The sequence below is a fragment of the Anarrhichthys ocellatus genome, unplaced genomic scaffold (genome assembly GCF_004355925.1).
Source record: "Anarrhichthys ocellatus isolate YVR2014 unplaced genomic scaffold, GSC_Weel_1.0 scaffold38, whole genome shotgun sequence".
NCBI classification, from domain to species: Eukaryota; Metazoa; Chordata; class Actinopteri; order Perciformes; family Anarhichadidae; genus Anarrhichthys; species Anarrhichthys ocellatus.
In genome coordinates, this window is record NW_022280068.1 from 3,781,261 (window position 1) to 3,796,507 (window position 15,247).

The 15,247-nt window shown below is 41.6% G+C and overlaps 1 protein-coding gene across 1 annotated transcript; it reads right to left on the reverse strand.

Moving 5' to 3' along the window:
- Window positions 1-8,297: 8,297 nt before the first annotated feature.
- On the reverse strand, window positions 8,298-14,800 carry LOC116394273 (neuronal pentraxin-1-like). The gene is made up of 5 exons (XM_031867250.1): window positions 14,269-14,800; window positions 13,692-13,899; window positions 12,798-13,039; window positions 12,245-12,424; window positions 8,298-11,604 (listed from the first exon to the last, which is right to left on the reverse strand). Exons 1-5 carry the CDS (start codon window positions 14,695-14,697, stop codon window positions 11,383-11,385), a joined length of 1,281 nt encoding a protein of 426 aa, XP_031723110.1. The 5' UTR covers window positions 14,698-14,800; the 3' UTR covers window positions 8,298-11,382.
- Between the last annotated feature and the right edge of the window lie 447 nt (window positions 14,801-15,247).

Below are 15,247 nucleotides of genomic sequence, written 5' to 3' on the forward strand. Positions count from 1 at the left end.
AATGCCTTCATGCCTGCCGCACCAGCAGACACAACCGCAACAGAAATTCTCAATCCTAATTCAGGCTCGTTCAATTATTCATACTGCTATTGCGGTGCTCTGGCAGAGAGAGAAGAAGAGGAGGGGGGTATCGGTGTTTCCTAAGAAAGGCAGCTTTAGAGATGGAATATGTATGTGCACCCAGTGGCAGCATCTACTCTGTTTCACTACCGTCGGTCCCGTCTTGCTGCGCCTGCCTTTCATAACCTCCCCCCATCTCTTGTTACTTCCCTGCCTCTGTCTTTTGTCTGCTTCACTTTGCTTCATTTGATCTGTCTTTCTCTTTCACGACTTCCCTTTTTTTTTCCCCTTCTCCTTTTCCAGCATCTTTCCTGTTCACCTCATCTGTCGCTCACTATCTACTTTATTTGCAGATCTCTCTTCCACCTTCTTCCTCTGTGACACTGTATCTCTTCCCCTCCTCAGGGCATTGATCACAGGACGAGCCTTACCATTAGAGTCCTCAAAACTCAAGGGAGAGTCACGGCGTTAATCTTGATTAGGCTGCAAAACCATCCACTTACTATAGTGCTAATATTGCTGACCTTAAATATGTGATCAGTCCCTATACTTAGCCCCCTCCCCCCAGGAGGTTACATCATCCCATTTGCAGTTGTCTCTCACTTCACTGGCCCCTGTGGGGGGGGGGTCTGTAAAAGACATGTCCTGGACCTATATGTTGACTTGCTCGTGTCCAGGTAACTCATTTTCTTTCTCTTGTCACCTATGCTTTTACTTTGTATCCCCTCTGTGATGTTCTTGTCCACACCCTTTCTTCTAGTAGGGTTTCTCAATGCAGCAGACCTCTATGAGCTCCCGCCCCTGCCTCCCCCGTTATGGAAATCACTGGCCTCCTCTGGTGGATGGCCCATTTCTGTGAGATATCGGCTGTAACTGGCTCCCCAGAGACAGGGAGGGAGAGAGAAGGAAAAGAAAAAGGCAGTGAGGGAGGAAAACGAGAGAGAGAGAGAATGCTTAACGGCAAAATAAAGAAAAAGCATACGCCTGCTGAGTTGGGTTCACAGTGAGAGTAATGAGGATGATGAAGGACGAGGGAATATGAGAGAGAAGGCTTGAAAATGAAAACCAGGGGTACAGGCTTATGAAGAACACAGTGCAGAGGAACATTTGGAGGAACCAAAAGCAGTGTGACTCCTTAAACTGTGCTACTCTATGTAGCCTTCATTATGCAAGTCCTTCTACCACCACACCTTTACAAATGGTGTATTTGCTTTATTATGGGTTAATACATCACTTACTAATTCTAAATACATCACTTATAACCCATTTAAAGCACCCAAAAACGACGTTACTTTACTTTTCTTTTAAATCACAAAAACAACATCAAAACATCTAAAACACAAGAGACATTTGACTACATTTTCCATTGACAACAAGGAAGCATAAAAAAAGATCCTGTTCCATGAAAGTGCTAAATATGTAACGCCCCTCTAGCATGACGCTTTGTTTTTCTAGTTAAGAGGAAGAAAATAAACTCCAACAGAAAATGCATTCATTTATTATTTGTTATTTTACAGCAGTTTAATAACATTATGACGTAGAATTGAGGGATTATTGTAAAAAGCCATTCATTAATTACTTGGTAAAACTGCAGACTTGGTTGTTAATTAGAAAATTAGACACTCATAACCTATTATTAATGACAGCATCCAAACAGCAGTGTTACTTGATTGTTAGAAAAGGAGACACCCATGTGCATTTATTAATGACCAACATTTATAACTGCAGACTTGATGGCTTGTGACTGATTTTTACCCACCTGGCAGCCCAAAGTTGTTCTTATTAATGGCCTATAAATAAGAATATATCAATGTGTTAACCATTGACAATGCCATTATTTACAAGAGATTAAGCCAGCTATAAATCTTTAAAAGAAGGGTGTCTTATCAGAAAGTGAAGTTCCTTTCCGAGAATTTATTCAATAAGCTAATTATCAATTATTTAGGCCATATAAGTGAAACGATTTAATATTAAACAGTGTCACGTAACGAAGTTCTCTCAGAAGAAAGGTAATGCTTTGCCACCTTATCACCTGAATCACTCATTTACACTACAACCTAGTTTCAAGAATTGACTTGACTTTGTCTCCTGCATTAAGACAATTTCACAACGTACCACCATTGACAATAAGCACAGAGCCAGGGTCAGTCCGGCTCTTACCTTAAAAACAATGTTTCAGACACGTGTGTACCTGTCTGTCTCTCCAGAGTTAATCTAGCACACTACTGGACCCATCAGCTTCATACTTGTTGTGATAATTTATGACTTTATGCTCACGGACCTCTCAAGGTTGCAGTGATCCACTTTTTGAAAAACACATTTTATTGACATTTATTTTATACCGTCATTGACTGCTGACTCCTCACTCCTCTTAACCACATCTGCTTCAGTTGCAAAAGCCTCAGCTAGTCTGTCTCAGGCCTTTGCTGTGGCTCAAAAACTGACATCCGTAGAAAAGTTTTGTCACATTTTGAACCGGAGCATCTGCAGATAAATTCCATACCTGATATGTAGTTAAGCAGGATACGAGATGAATTAATCCCTGTTTTTGTTATCTGCCGCCATCTTGACTGTAAAGGAGCTGGGAGGGGCAATTGAGTAAGATTCTTTGTTGTGGGAAAGGGAGATCATCATACATTTAATTAGTAAATGTAAGTCTTTCCCTTAGTATAAATGGCTTTTTCATATAATTTGATTTATCCATAATTTCTTAAAGTGTACATACATTACTGTATCATGCAAAGGTGTTTGGTGAGTCCTCTGAACAATTTCAAGTTCTTCTTTTGCTTGTTGTTTATTTAGTAATAATGTTCTTGTAATTATACTTATTTTATACTACTTCTATATAATCATTTTTAATTTAAAGTATTCAATTATTTTTATTTGAATAAAGTCTTCTGATTTGGAAGTTCAAGACAAAACTTTAAATGAGATCAGGCCTCCTGGCGACGATGACGCCTCCCTTCACCTTCCTCAGTGTTCCCCCAGCTTCCTCTTTCACATCCTGTTGTCATGCGTCAGCCATACATATTTCATTGAGGATTCAGCGAGGGGTAAGTGGCAGTAGGTTAGGGCTAGGCACATTAATAAATCAAAGCAGAACAGAAGTGGCATGGGATTTCATACAGGGTTGGTGCTGATATATCACCGGGCATGTGTGCTGCAGTCATGGTTGTTTTTATTTTCTGCTTGATTGAAATGAAACTTTATGTTTGTTTGATAACCCTTGCACACTTAAACCTAGCTAAAATAAATTTCTAAATGACATAATCAAGTGTAAAATAAGCACCCATTCATGTCAAACACACTTACCTGGAATCACCTGGGAGAAGCTCATCACAAACACCTGAGCCCCCAGAGCCACAGGCAAGAGCATCCAACTGTGGGTCATAACTCTGCAGGGTTTCAGATCAAACATACACTTCAAAAGGCTTCTGCATCACGAAAAAGGGCCAGAATTAACAGGATGTTCCAGACCTGTTTGGGATGAAGACACACTCACATACTGTAGATACCGATACCTCAAAGAATTGCTTATTCCTCATCCACACAGTTTGCTTGTGGATTATTAAATGAGGGAGGCAGCACTCCCGCTTGCAACAGTATGAATGGTGTTAATGAAAAAGAAACACAGCTTGATACAATAATATGAGCTGTAAAGTTTAATCAAACCAATAAATAAATGCTCTGACAAGTATAAAATAATATTGGTGGCAGAAAGACTAACCACAGTGAAGCTGTCTGGAGCTACAATGTTGACTACAGACTTAAAGTCATCTTTAATGTGCTCCAAAGTGAACACATTTAAAGTTAGATTAAACACTCTTGTATTACTGTGCCTTTGACTGATTCATCTCTCTTCTGCACTGTTAATTCATTTATTAAAGTCCGAGTTCATCGTGTATGTTTATAGTTGTCAGGCTTGTGTTCAACCCCCTGTGGGGATAGTGGGGGCCGTGAGTCTCTGGCATCAGGTTCGGCGACAGAGGGGTAACATTGGGTCAATTGTCCAGGGGCCGGAGCAATACACATGGTGGGGCTGTCTGGCATCATTATATCGGGTGTCGCAAACTGAAAACTTTGAGCTTTGGCTTGGCTCGTCTCTATGACATGACTCGGGGTGGACATTTCTCAGACATTTCTGAGATATTTCTCCGCTCTCGGCTGAGATGGACGGCGTAGGGCTGCAACACATATCTTGTTTCATCATAGACATTCATTTAAAAATGTTAAATGCTAATGGTAAAATGGATGTGCATTCATATAGTGCCTTTCTAGTCTTCCAACCGCTCAAAATGATTTACACTACTTGTCAACATACACACACACACACACACACACACACACACACACACACGCGCGTTCATTAATTGATGGCAGAGGCTGCCATGCAAGGTGCCACCTGCCCATCAGGATGTGAACTAAATATGAATTTACGCACACTCTCACACAGCAATGGCATTTTGGGAATAATTTGGGGTTCAGTATCTTGCCCAAGGACACTTATTAGATATACGGAGTAGAAGCCGGGTATCAACCCCCCCGATCTTCCGCTTAGAGGACAAACAGCGTCTGTTGTTTTTACATTATTGTTGTTTACCATGATTTGTAATCAATAAGAAGCATTTTCTAAAATGTTTGGTATGTTTTATAGGTATGTTTGTTAAAAAAAAAAAAAAACATAAATATTCAAATACAAAAATTAAAAACCAAGGTTATTTTAAAGAAACATTTGTGTTTGTCTTCCTGGCCTGGTTAGTGAATTGCTGATGCTACCCATGAAGCCCACTGAGACGTGTGTGTGTGTGTGTGTGTGTGTGTGTGTGTGTGTGTGTGTGTGTGTTTGTGTATATGTGTGTGTCTGTGTGTGATATTCAGGTTATATTTAGAGAGAAATAACACCTTCTTTGTTCAAAGTAACTGGCTGAAAAAGGAGTGGATCCTATCTGTATGGGCCTTGACAGTCTTCGTTTAATGGAGAGTTTTCATCCCACGGTGAGACATGACCAGTGAAGCAGCCTCCTGTCATGGCCTTCATTGACCTTGATCCCAGCCTGCCCAGGAAGCCCCATTATCCTCCCTGCATCCCTCCTGGAAGCTTCTGCTGATCGGTAAATGCCACAAGTTCCACTCCCTGCTGTCTGTGGGAGCTCTCACCATAGGAGGAGAACGGAGAGGAGGAGAGCAGAGGAAGAAGACGAGACTCTTTTCTTTCTTTCTCACTCCTCTCTCAGGAGGAAACTTAATGTTGACACTCCACTTTCACTGCTGTGAGGCAAATCCATTAGACCATTTCAAGTCTTGGAGCTCAATGAAACAGCTCCAGTGACAGAATTAAGCAGGCTGTCAATAGTACAAAGGCTTCACCATTTTGCTGATCTTCGAAAGAACACTCTTTCAGCAGGCATCCTCCTCAAGTTGTATTGGTTGTGCATGGCACCCCCAAACTCTCATTACACGGTGCTACTTTGTCGCCACAATGTTAACGAGAGAAATTGCTGCAGTTCTAAACTGAAGCATTATTCCTGTCTTGTCTCAGCCACCAGGGACAGCTTATGAATTAATGAGATGTCAGCAGAGATGTCATGTCTTTATTCACTCAATCTCTCCAAAAGAAAAAAAAACACCTCCATGGAGGAATTGATATAACGTGGCACCATGATTCTTGTCTGTCTCTGGTGCTTGACTCAGGGGGCCCATCTTTAAAAGTGCTCGCTCCTTCTGTGTTGTTACGGCAGATATACATCCTCAGTAAAAGAAACGGGAAGGAATCAGTGGATCCCAATTATTTTGGTATCAGAATCGACTAAATCCCTTCGATTGGATTTGGTTTAACGTGTAGCAGCTCTTTGTATAGTTGTTGAGAGGGTTTGTTGTTATTTTAGCCATAGAGCCTGCTGTGTGTGGCTAGACAACCTGGCCTACTTGGTTGTTGTTTGTTGCATGTCTTTCCTTATAATTATGGCTTGTTTAACCTTCATGAGTCCACAATGGACTCGCTGTTGATGCTCAATGTGCATGTATGTATGCTCTATTGGTCCCAAGGCTAGCTTATTTAATTAACAGTATGTCTCAGACAGATTTTCTTAGCTTAAATGTTTAAAGTCGAGATGAAATAAAAAATGCATTTGTAACTCGTTAGGATCATATCCACTGTCATATTGTGCACCTATTTCACAATACAGTATATGCCAATTTTTTTTACAAATGTATTTTGATACTAAAATCCAGTCAACTTTTCTTCCTGCAAAACAAAATATAAAGTACACTTAGGTAAGCTACTACCAACCAATTTCAACCAATAATATCATGACATCCATGCATAAGTCAATCTGCAACGAGGGACGAGGGAGGTGTGTGTGAAGCCACAGTCCTCTGTAGCTTCGCACTGTGCTACACTCCCGCCCACTTGTAAATGTACAACGCTTAAATATTCAGTTTTTGCTGGGTAATACTCACAGTACATAAATTAACTTCCATTCAGTGTGACTTTAAGTTGTTTTATTGCTGATATTTAACAGGAAGGTTGAGAAAAGGAAAATTAAGAGGCGCTGGTAGGACAATTCCTAACATGTTAGTGAACTTTAGAGGTGTCGGTCAATAGAATTTGTTATCGTTGGACATAGCCAGGCTAGCTACAGAGGTGGTATCGATCTTCTAACTCTCAGCAAGAAAAAAAGCTAAGGTATTTCCCAAAATGTCGAAATTTTCTTTTAAAGCGCTGTTCAGAGCACACCTGTCTGTTATTTGAGTAATGTAGCATGTATTAGAGATGGCAATGTTGGTTGGTCAGTCCACTTCTTTGGTCGAGACTCCTGACTGAAATATCTCCACTACTAAGCGACTGAATGGATCAAGTCAAAATGTATTGATGTCCAATACTTTGTTTCGGTGGTAATTAGCAAATATTGGTCAACACGCTAACCTGAGATGGGGAACATGGTAAACATTATATCTGCTAAACATCAACATTCTAGTATTATCATTGAGGGAATGTTAGCATGCTGGCATTAGCATTTAGCTAGTCTACAGCATAGCTCTTAGTCTTGTTGAAAACTTCTTCATGATATTAGTTGATGTGAAAAAAATAAACCAGGACACCTTCTCCTAATCTCCAGTATGAACCTCCGTGTCTGTTTACATTGCCAGGTGAGGAGGTGCTCTAGGCTATGTGCTTTGCCAGCAAAACATTATGTAGTGTGCTGTACCTTAGAAGCAGCAAATTACTAACAACCCTTCAGAGGTTGCTCTCTACTCAGTTTCCTTCAGCCCTGTGACTTCCTTAGCGCTTATGTCAAGGCTTTATGGAACAATTCCATTGTAATTAATTTCCTTTCTGAGCCAGCAAAGGTGGGTGTAACTCCAACATTTCATCATGTAATGTCAGTCAAAATTGTTCATGAAAGAGGTGGCTTGATCTTTGTGTCTTATGTATATCAAGAGTAAGCTCATCCTTTAGGCTGCCTGGATCTATTTTAGTCCATCCGCACAAATGCATTTGCATTGCAGAAATATATTCGGTCAGGATTAGCAGCACTTCGCCGGGAGGGTATTAGCTGTGTGTAGTAAGCAGACCACCTACTGATTATGACTGTGTGCCCATTGACGGATGTTGTGTTTGGTGGCATCAAAATAAGATGCAGGATTATCTGGCCATGGTTGCTCCCCTTCCTGGCTGAATCAGTCGTAGAATAACCTGCTGGTCTCAAAGTGACACAAAATAATATTCATCCAAACAGTTCAACTTCGTAGTTAAAAGACTTTGACACTTTTCTGTTCAAAACTTTTCTTGTAAATCCTGAATATATTTGGAAAGTTCTTCTACAATGACAGCCACTTTGGCAAACACCTCCACTCATCTTTCAGCTGTCCTGGTATTTTCTATAAATATAATTGGCTGATATACCCAAGTGTTTTGGGACCCATCTGCCAACGTGGCTAAGGGATAGAATAAATTGTTTTCTGCCTCTGTTTTTCATGCTGCTACAGGAATTGTATTGATGCCTTGTATTAATGCCATGTCATTCTTTTAAAATGTTCCTGACCCTGGTTGCGGTCTGCTGTGCATCATGGGAGATTAAGGTGATGCAAACTCTCTCTCTCTCTCTCTCTCTCTCTCTCTCTCTCTCTCTCTCTCTCAGCTAAAGAAAATCCCCTTCAAGGTCAAGTTAAGATCAACATTTATTGAACAGAACAAGGACCTACAATTTTGCCTTTCCCCAATAATGTTTCAGTCACGGCTCAATGAATGTATTCATGAGCTAACCACATTAAGGAGTGGAATTTCATTCCATAAAACAGTGTGAAGCTAAACTTGCTGCTGAATATCGCAGGTGCAAACAAGGGAAACAAATTGAAATTTCTTTAAAAATGAGTAAACGATAAAAGTTTGCATGTAAGATGTTGTATGGGAGTTGCAGTGTAAATGAACTACATAAGATATTCAGAGCATTAATATAGCAGCAAACAACTATTTTCTATGTAAAGATATAGTGGAGTAATGTATACCTGAGCAGAGAAAGAAGGCACTCTCCATCTGTGTGTTATCTCAGCTTCTCTGTGCTATGTGTGTAAGCCGGTGTGGCTGTACGTCCATGTTAGTGCATGTGAATCCCTGTGTGTGTGTCCCACTGCCTTCCTAATCGCCACCACTGCACTAGCGCAAAGCCCACACCCTCTGGTTCTCCCTCAGGGGAACACTGTTAGCTCTGTCAGTACGGCTGTCGCTGTTAGCACCGCCGGCTCAGCCATCTCCATGTTGAGAGCCATGTGGATGCAATCCTGGCTCAGAATCCCCTTTAAGTTGAGGTAATTATATAAGTTGAAGTGTCAGATGAATTTGAGGTACGGAAAAAGTTGATAGTGTCTGTTGGAATGGGAAGAGTTGAAAGCAGTTGAAATTTTAGTTTTAAATTGAAGCCCGGTAGTCGGTTGAATTTTCAGTGTTGTATCTGAACATTGAAAGCGGTTGAACTACACATGAAAGAGTAAGCTATGAGAGTTGCTAACATGTCGGATGAACAACAATGAAAGCAATTTAAAGCAATCAAAATTGCAGTTGAAATGTATGTACTCTAAACAATCAAAGTAGTCTATCCATTAAGCACTGACACCAGACAGTTGAAAAATAAAAATCAGTTGAAGTGTCAGTTGACATGTTGATGCTGAAAGTAGCTTAGGAAGTCAGTTGAAGAAGAAGTTCTCAAAGCAGTTGAATTATTGTTTAAAGTATTAAGAATGCAATTCCTCCTGAGCCAAACAAAGTCCACTGTGAGGTTTCTAAAGAGCAGTTTGAGCAGTTGAAGCTCAGTTAAATTTGAGTATTATTGAATTATTGAAGTGTAAAAGTTGACAGCTGTTGTAGTTTTATGTTGATGCGCTGTATGCAAATGAATTGTCCGTTTGTATGTAAACACTCCCGCAGAAAGCTAACTAAACTAATTCAGGCATAAGTCAAACCTGCGAAGACCTACAACTTCATCTTTCCCCAGTAATATTTCAGTCAAAGGTCAATAAATTTATTCAAAAGAAATGTGGTGTTTATGAGCAGAAATTATTCGGCACAACATGACTTAGAGGTTTTCTTGATAAAGAAAATATGAGTTGAAAAACAAAGATAACAGCTGCACACTGTGAGGAGCTTTTCTAAAGTGTCTCATGGTGAGGAAAGAAAGGCGTTCTAATAGCAGCAGAACAAATCGTGTTGTTCTGATTTATTTTTCTTTCACCACTTGACGCTTGAGTGTAAGGGATTAAGTGTCTCATTTAGATGCAGGAACAGCCCCATCTCTTCAATGCTAATGTTTGGTGCTCCAGCAACAGGTCAACTGAGCTGAACCTCAGCTGAGCTCGAATTGCTGTAGTTTTAGTTTAGGCTGCTCTCCGTTGAACTGAGCCATTGAAAGGCTGATATGACGAAGCACTTTTCCCCTTTGACAACCTCGCTGTCTTTAGTGCACGGCACTGCATCTCACAGCAGCAACAACAAAGCAGGGAGTGGGTTATCTTCTGCAGTCAGCTTAAAAAGAGTCAGAGCACACAAACACACAGAGACCCACACAGTTTCATCTCTTTTCTCGAGCGCCCTCTTTGTGACCTTCACTGCCTTTGGATATTTCACTTATCTGGCAGTTAGCTTTCTGTCTTTACTCTTTGACCATGGTAAAAATGTACTATCTGATCTCCAGCACCCGCTCGCTCTGCATCACCTTTCCCAGTGCTCTCACAGCTTCACATGTTTCGATACACATAACCAAAGCCAGGAATGCACTGTGACATTAAGTATCACAATTTTATTACAAAAATTAAATTTTTGATCTCTCAGTTTTGCCATGCTTGGAGCATATAACAATACAGTAAAAAACCCAGACCCAGAGAAGATAGTAAAGCAGATTTCAACAATGCTTTCACAGCACTCTGTCATTCATGCTGTTACTATACACATACTGTAACATTCCTAATACAGAGTAGTACAAACACCTGCCGAAACACGTCATGTCAGATAACAAACTGTAATTAAATAACATTTACCAAGAAACAAGAAACTAAACCCAGCTCAGAAAGGATAACATAAACCAGTAAACATTGAATTTGCAACTTAAAACATATTGAATGTGCTGAATATTTGTACCAGCCCAAGGCACCCAGGCTTTGTAGCAATGTTGGCAAGTTAACGACATTCTTACACTTGAAGCTAAACAACAATTACAAATTGACTTGTACCAAAGCCTGACTTTGCAATGTCCTTCAACATACCCTCCTCTCTTGGCAATCTCTTAGTCAGTCACAGTGCAAGTTCCGGAGGGGCAGGGCAGAATGAAGGAGAGGTAGGGGGGGGGGGGGGTCGCAGGGAGCAGTACTGCGCCAGACATCACTTCACACCGCCAAACACTGATAAGAATTGGATGGACAGCGTAATCTCCCACTTTCCAGAGGGAAGGGGGTGGGAGCGGTTATGTAATTCCTCTCTTGGATTGTGAATTGTCCAAACGTAAGGCGCAGATTGCCAGCTGCCAGTCCAAGTCGAAATAAGCCAAACGAAAAGCTTAGGTGTGCTTTCAACTGAACGTCCAAGAAAAAAAATTAGAAACAGATACCGAAACAAATACCACTACTTTCTCTCTGAGGTTTACATGATGAATTCTGTTTTTTTTCCTCAAGATGAAAAGTGTTGTTTTGCACATAATATATCTAAGAACGATAGAAATCCCAGATTTAAGCTTACCAACAACTCAAATAGTCTCTAACAAACGTCAAATGAAGACATGAACGACAAAAGCTCAGAAACACAGAGTGGACTTTCTTGGACGGTGAAATTGCAGTTCAGTTGAGCGAACGGCAAGGCTCGAAGGTCCATTTGGTCGCTCCGCCAAATATTTCGATGTTGCTCTCTGTCCAGGAGAAGACGTTGCCAGCCGACGGTTTGCTGTTGCAGGTCGCCAAGTTGTAGATCTCTGTGACAGAAAGTTTCCTATTCCAGATGTTCAAGTTTGCTAGTTCACCGACGAAAGCTTGTGTCGCATCAAAGCCTCCTCCCAACGTGTCCTGTCAAACAATGCAGACAAGTGTCAATCGTCACCACTTCAAGTGCACATCAAAGTGTTAGTTAAGTGGTCAGAGAAGTTGGAACAACTCCACACTTTGTCCTTTGGAGACGTCTTAGATGTATGTGCATTTGAGCAGAGGACTAAATATGATCACATTTTATTATAAGTAGCCTCAACTGAGAGAACTTTTGTTCTTAGATTAGTTAAAAAATTTGTTTTTAATTTTGATTTTACTGAACTCCAGTCTGGGAAACATTTAATTTATGTTTGCATACATGATATCATTTTATTTAGCAGTGTCATTTGGCAGAATGCTTGATTATATACAGGTCTCTTCATAGATATGTCTTGCTCTGTGCAACAAAGGGATTTTCTCTGTAAAATCTCAAATGTTTCCCTGTCAATATTCAGACCAAATGACTGAAGTACTGTTATTTTTTCCAATCCTGGGATGATCTTTTTCGAAATTGATTTGAAAGCCTCAATGGCAACCTCTTCAATGTCTTCACAGTCTCATTTCATAAACATTCTAACAATCTTTGTCCAAAATGAAATGCATAATTGTCAGGATTATTTCCAAATTTGTGAGGGATTAAAGTGCAAAAGTTGCAATTGCTGATTTGAAAATGAATATCCACCTGCTCTTGTCCCAGGACCAGCACTCCCTCTGGTTTGATGGGATGGTACGGTGCCAGATTTTCTCCGCTCCCCCGCATCACTCCATCCTGGAAGGCTTCCCACATCCCGTCACGGGTGGTCCACGTGATGCAGAGGTGATGCCATTTCCCATCATTGATGAGGAACGGCAGCTTTGCAACCTGCAGCAGAGACATTGCAACAAAAATAATCACATCTTTCTCTACATTTCACACTTAAGTAGCAGAATCAAAAACGCATCGCTTCCACACCTTCTCTTAGTTACTTCCTCAGTCACACATCGTTTCCTCTATAATAAGGAGACACCTCAGCGTCTATTTTTATTCCATTTCCTTCTGGCGCATGAGAAGTTGTCTGGTTACTCTGAGTCATCCCAGCACAAAGTATTGTAACTTTTTCCTACTGTTGCACCCACTGTAATTTATTCTGAATATTTACAAGATACATGTAAATGTGAAAAGCCATTATGACGCCCTGCAAATGTAAACAATGTGTGAAATCCATCTTTATCCATGATAATCACTTTTCCATTACCTTGTCATTGATAAGGATCTCCATAGGGTTGGTCCCCCACTCGATCAGCACCAGCTCGTTGGCCTGACCCGGGACAGCGTAGGAGAAGGATGTCCCCACGCCAGGCGAGGCGTTGGACTTGATCCACAGACACACGCTGAAGGAGTACATCTCAGGAAGGCTCTTCTTGGCTTTGGCGTACATGTAGTTGGTTCTCAGGGGAAAGGTGAGCTGAAACGTATCTGTCGGCCTGCTGTCTTTACCTGTAGATGCCAGTTATTATAGAGGATAAGTGATAAACCCACATATGGTTTTACATGAAGTCATGATGACGATTAAGGGATTTATATGATTAATGGAAGAAATTAAAAAAAAAAAAAGCTTGTCTTTGTACCATTTTAAAATTACAACCATCGCTAATTAAAGATGAAACACTGTTTTCAATGATTTTCGGTCTTTTGCTTGTGTATTTGGGCTCTGTCTCCCGGCTCTCTCCTGCATACAACGTACGCACCCACATTTGTAAGTGTTGAAAAGCGCCAATGCGAGGTGCACCCTGCAAAGTTTCTCTGCCTATGACCTCTGCATTTGCAATAAGGATCCCATGCAAGTTAGGTGCTCTGGTTTTGCCTTTGAAAAACATAAACTCAGCGAAGCAAAGTGCTAACAGGTCTTGAGATATGCAAAGCAATGCAGCTCTCCTCTCCTCCCTCACACACACTCTGTGCGCAACGTGATGATTGCGGCATTGTGAACGCTTCCACAACATGAGTGCTGTGATACTGAAGATTTCAGTTTTTTTCGAAAGACTTAGGCGCCCTTGAGCTTAAAAACCAATTAAATTATACCTAATCTTGTTTAGAGCTCCCGTCGAGTGCAAAGTGGAAGTCTTGTGCGCGCACAATTCAAACGCACCTTTCTCCAGGTCTGTGATCCGATGGTGCAGAGTGGTGAGCGTGGACTCCACTCTGTTCCGCTGATCGGTGTCATTCCTGGCGCCGGGTTTGGTCTCCTCTATCGTGTTGACCCGGGACAAAACCTGCTTCTCCATGTCGTCTATCTTGTTTTGGAGCAGATCTTTCAGACTGTTCGCTTGCACGGTGTTGTTCCCTCGGCTGTACTGCTGCATCGGACAGAGGGAGACAGACACTGGGTTAAAAGGGCACAATGAATACTTTCTGTGGTGTTAAAACTCCCTGAAATATGTTCCGCGTGTGAAGCCTTCAGTCTGGTCCCACTGCACTGCCTGTTTATGTGCAGCTCTGCGCCACATTATTCAAAAGGATGCTGGTTTACTTTCCATGATGCTTCTTTCTCACTGTCAATTAAAAGATTAACTAAAACACATGTGGCTCCAAGCAGGAACTTCACACAGCCAGAAAAATATTGCAGCAGTATATTAGAGGCTTAACCCTCATGCAGATGAACAACCGGGGAAGCAATAATTTAATTAACTTTTGACCTGCTGCGCTGCTCTCCTCTGCTTGCCTACCTCGAGATTCTCCAGTCTCTGTTTCAACGTCTGTAAAGTATGTCCCAGCTGGGTCAGAGTGTCCGTGGTGCCCCGGGATACATCCCCCATCGTGTTCTTCGACCCTGGCCGTCTCCCACCGGGTCCCGCCGCCGGGAGGCTCTGGCTCTCGCAGCGGCTCAACTTGGACGTTAGTTCCCTGATTGTCTCCTTTTGGTTCATAATTGTCTCTTTTTGCTGTAGCACGGTCTCCCGCAGCTGCATGACCGTAGTCTTCAGGTCCTCCGCCGGACCGCTGTTCTGCATCGTGGCCGCGCACAAGTCCATATCCTTGGGCACCGACGTGCAAATAAACTGTGTCTGTCCGAAGTCTTGCGCAGAGCTCTCCACAACAACCAGGCAAGAAAGTAGAAAAAGTTTCCACGAGAATCCGTCCATGGTTCCAGTCATGTCTCGCGGCTTAAGAGAGAGTGGGTGAGTGAGTGGTCGTTCTGAGATGTCAGCACCACGGAGCTGTCCACTGAAGCTGTGAGCTCCGGTCGCTGTGTGCAGTTTATATAGCGGACATAACGCAGAGCAGATTCACTGCATCACTGAGGGGAGGCAGCGGGTTCTGCTGTACCTACATAGTCCAGCCCCTTATTTAAGGTCGTCCTCACTGTTTGCAAAGCACCCAAGCAGTCAGTCTCTACAGTGACAGAGATATTCTGTATAGTTGAGTCCTAAAATTCATATTTGGCTGCACACAACGTTTTTGTAAGTTAAAAGCAGGCCCCTAGAGTTATAAAAAGTTATTATTTGGAAATTACACCGAAATCACTTTAATATGATGAAATTAAGTTGAAAGGGCCCCAGTCTAAATGACTTGATGGATGCCTAATAGTTTAGAAGCTGATCTTGTATGTAAATCATTCCCCAAAATATGGAAAGTAGCGAGAACTGTTAAATTGGATGGAATTAAGTTTTTGTTGAGTGTGATATTTCTTTTTGAAATGTAGAG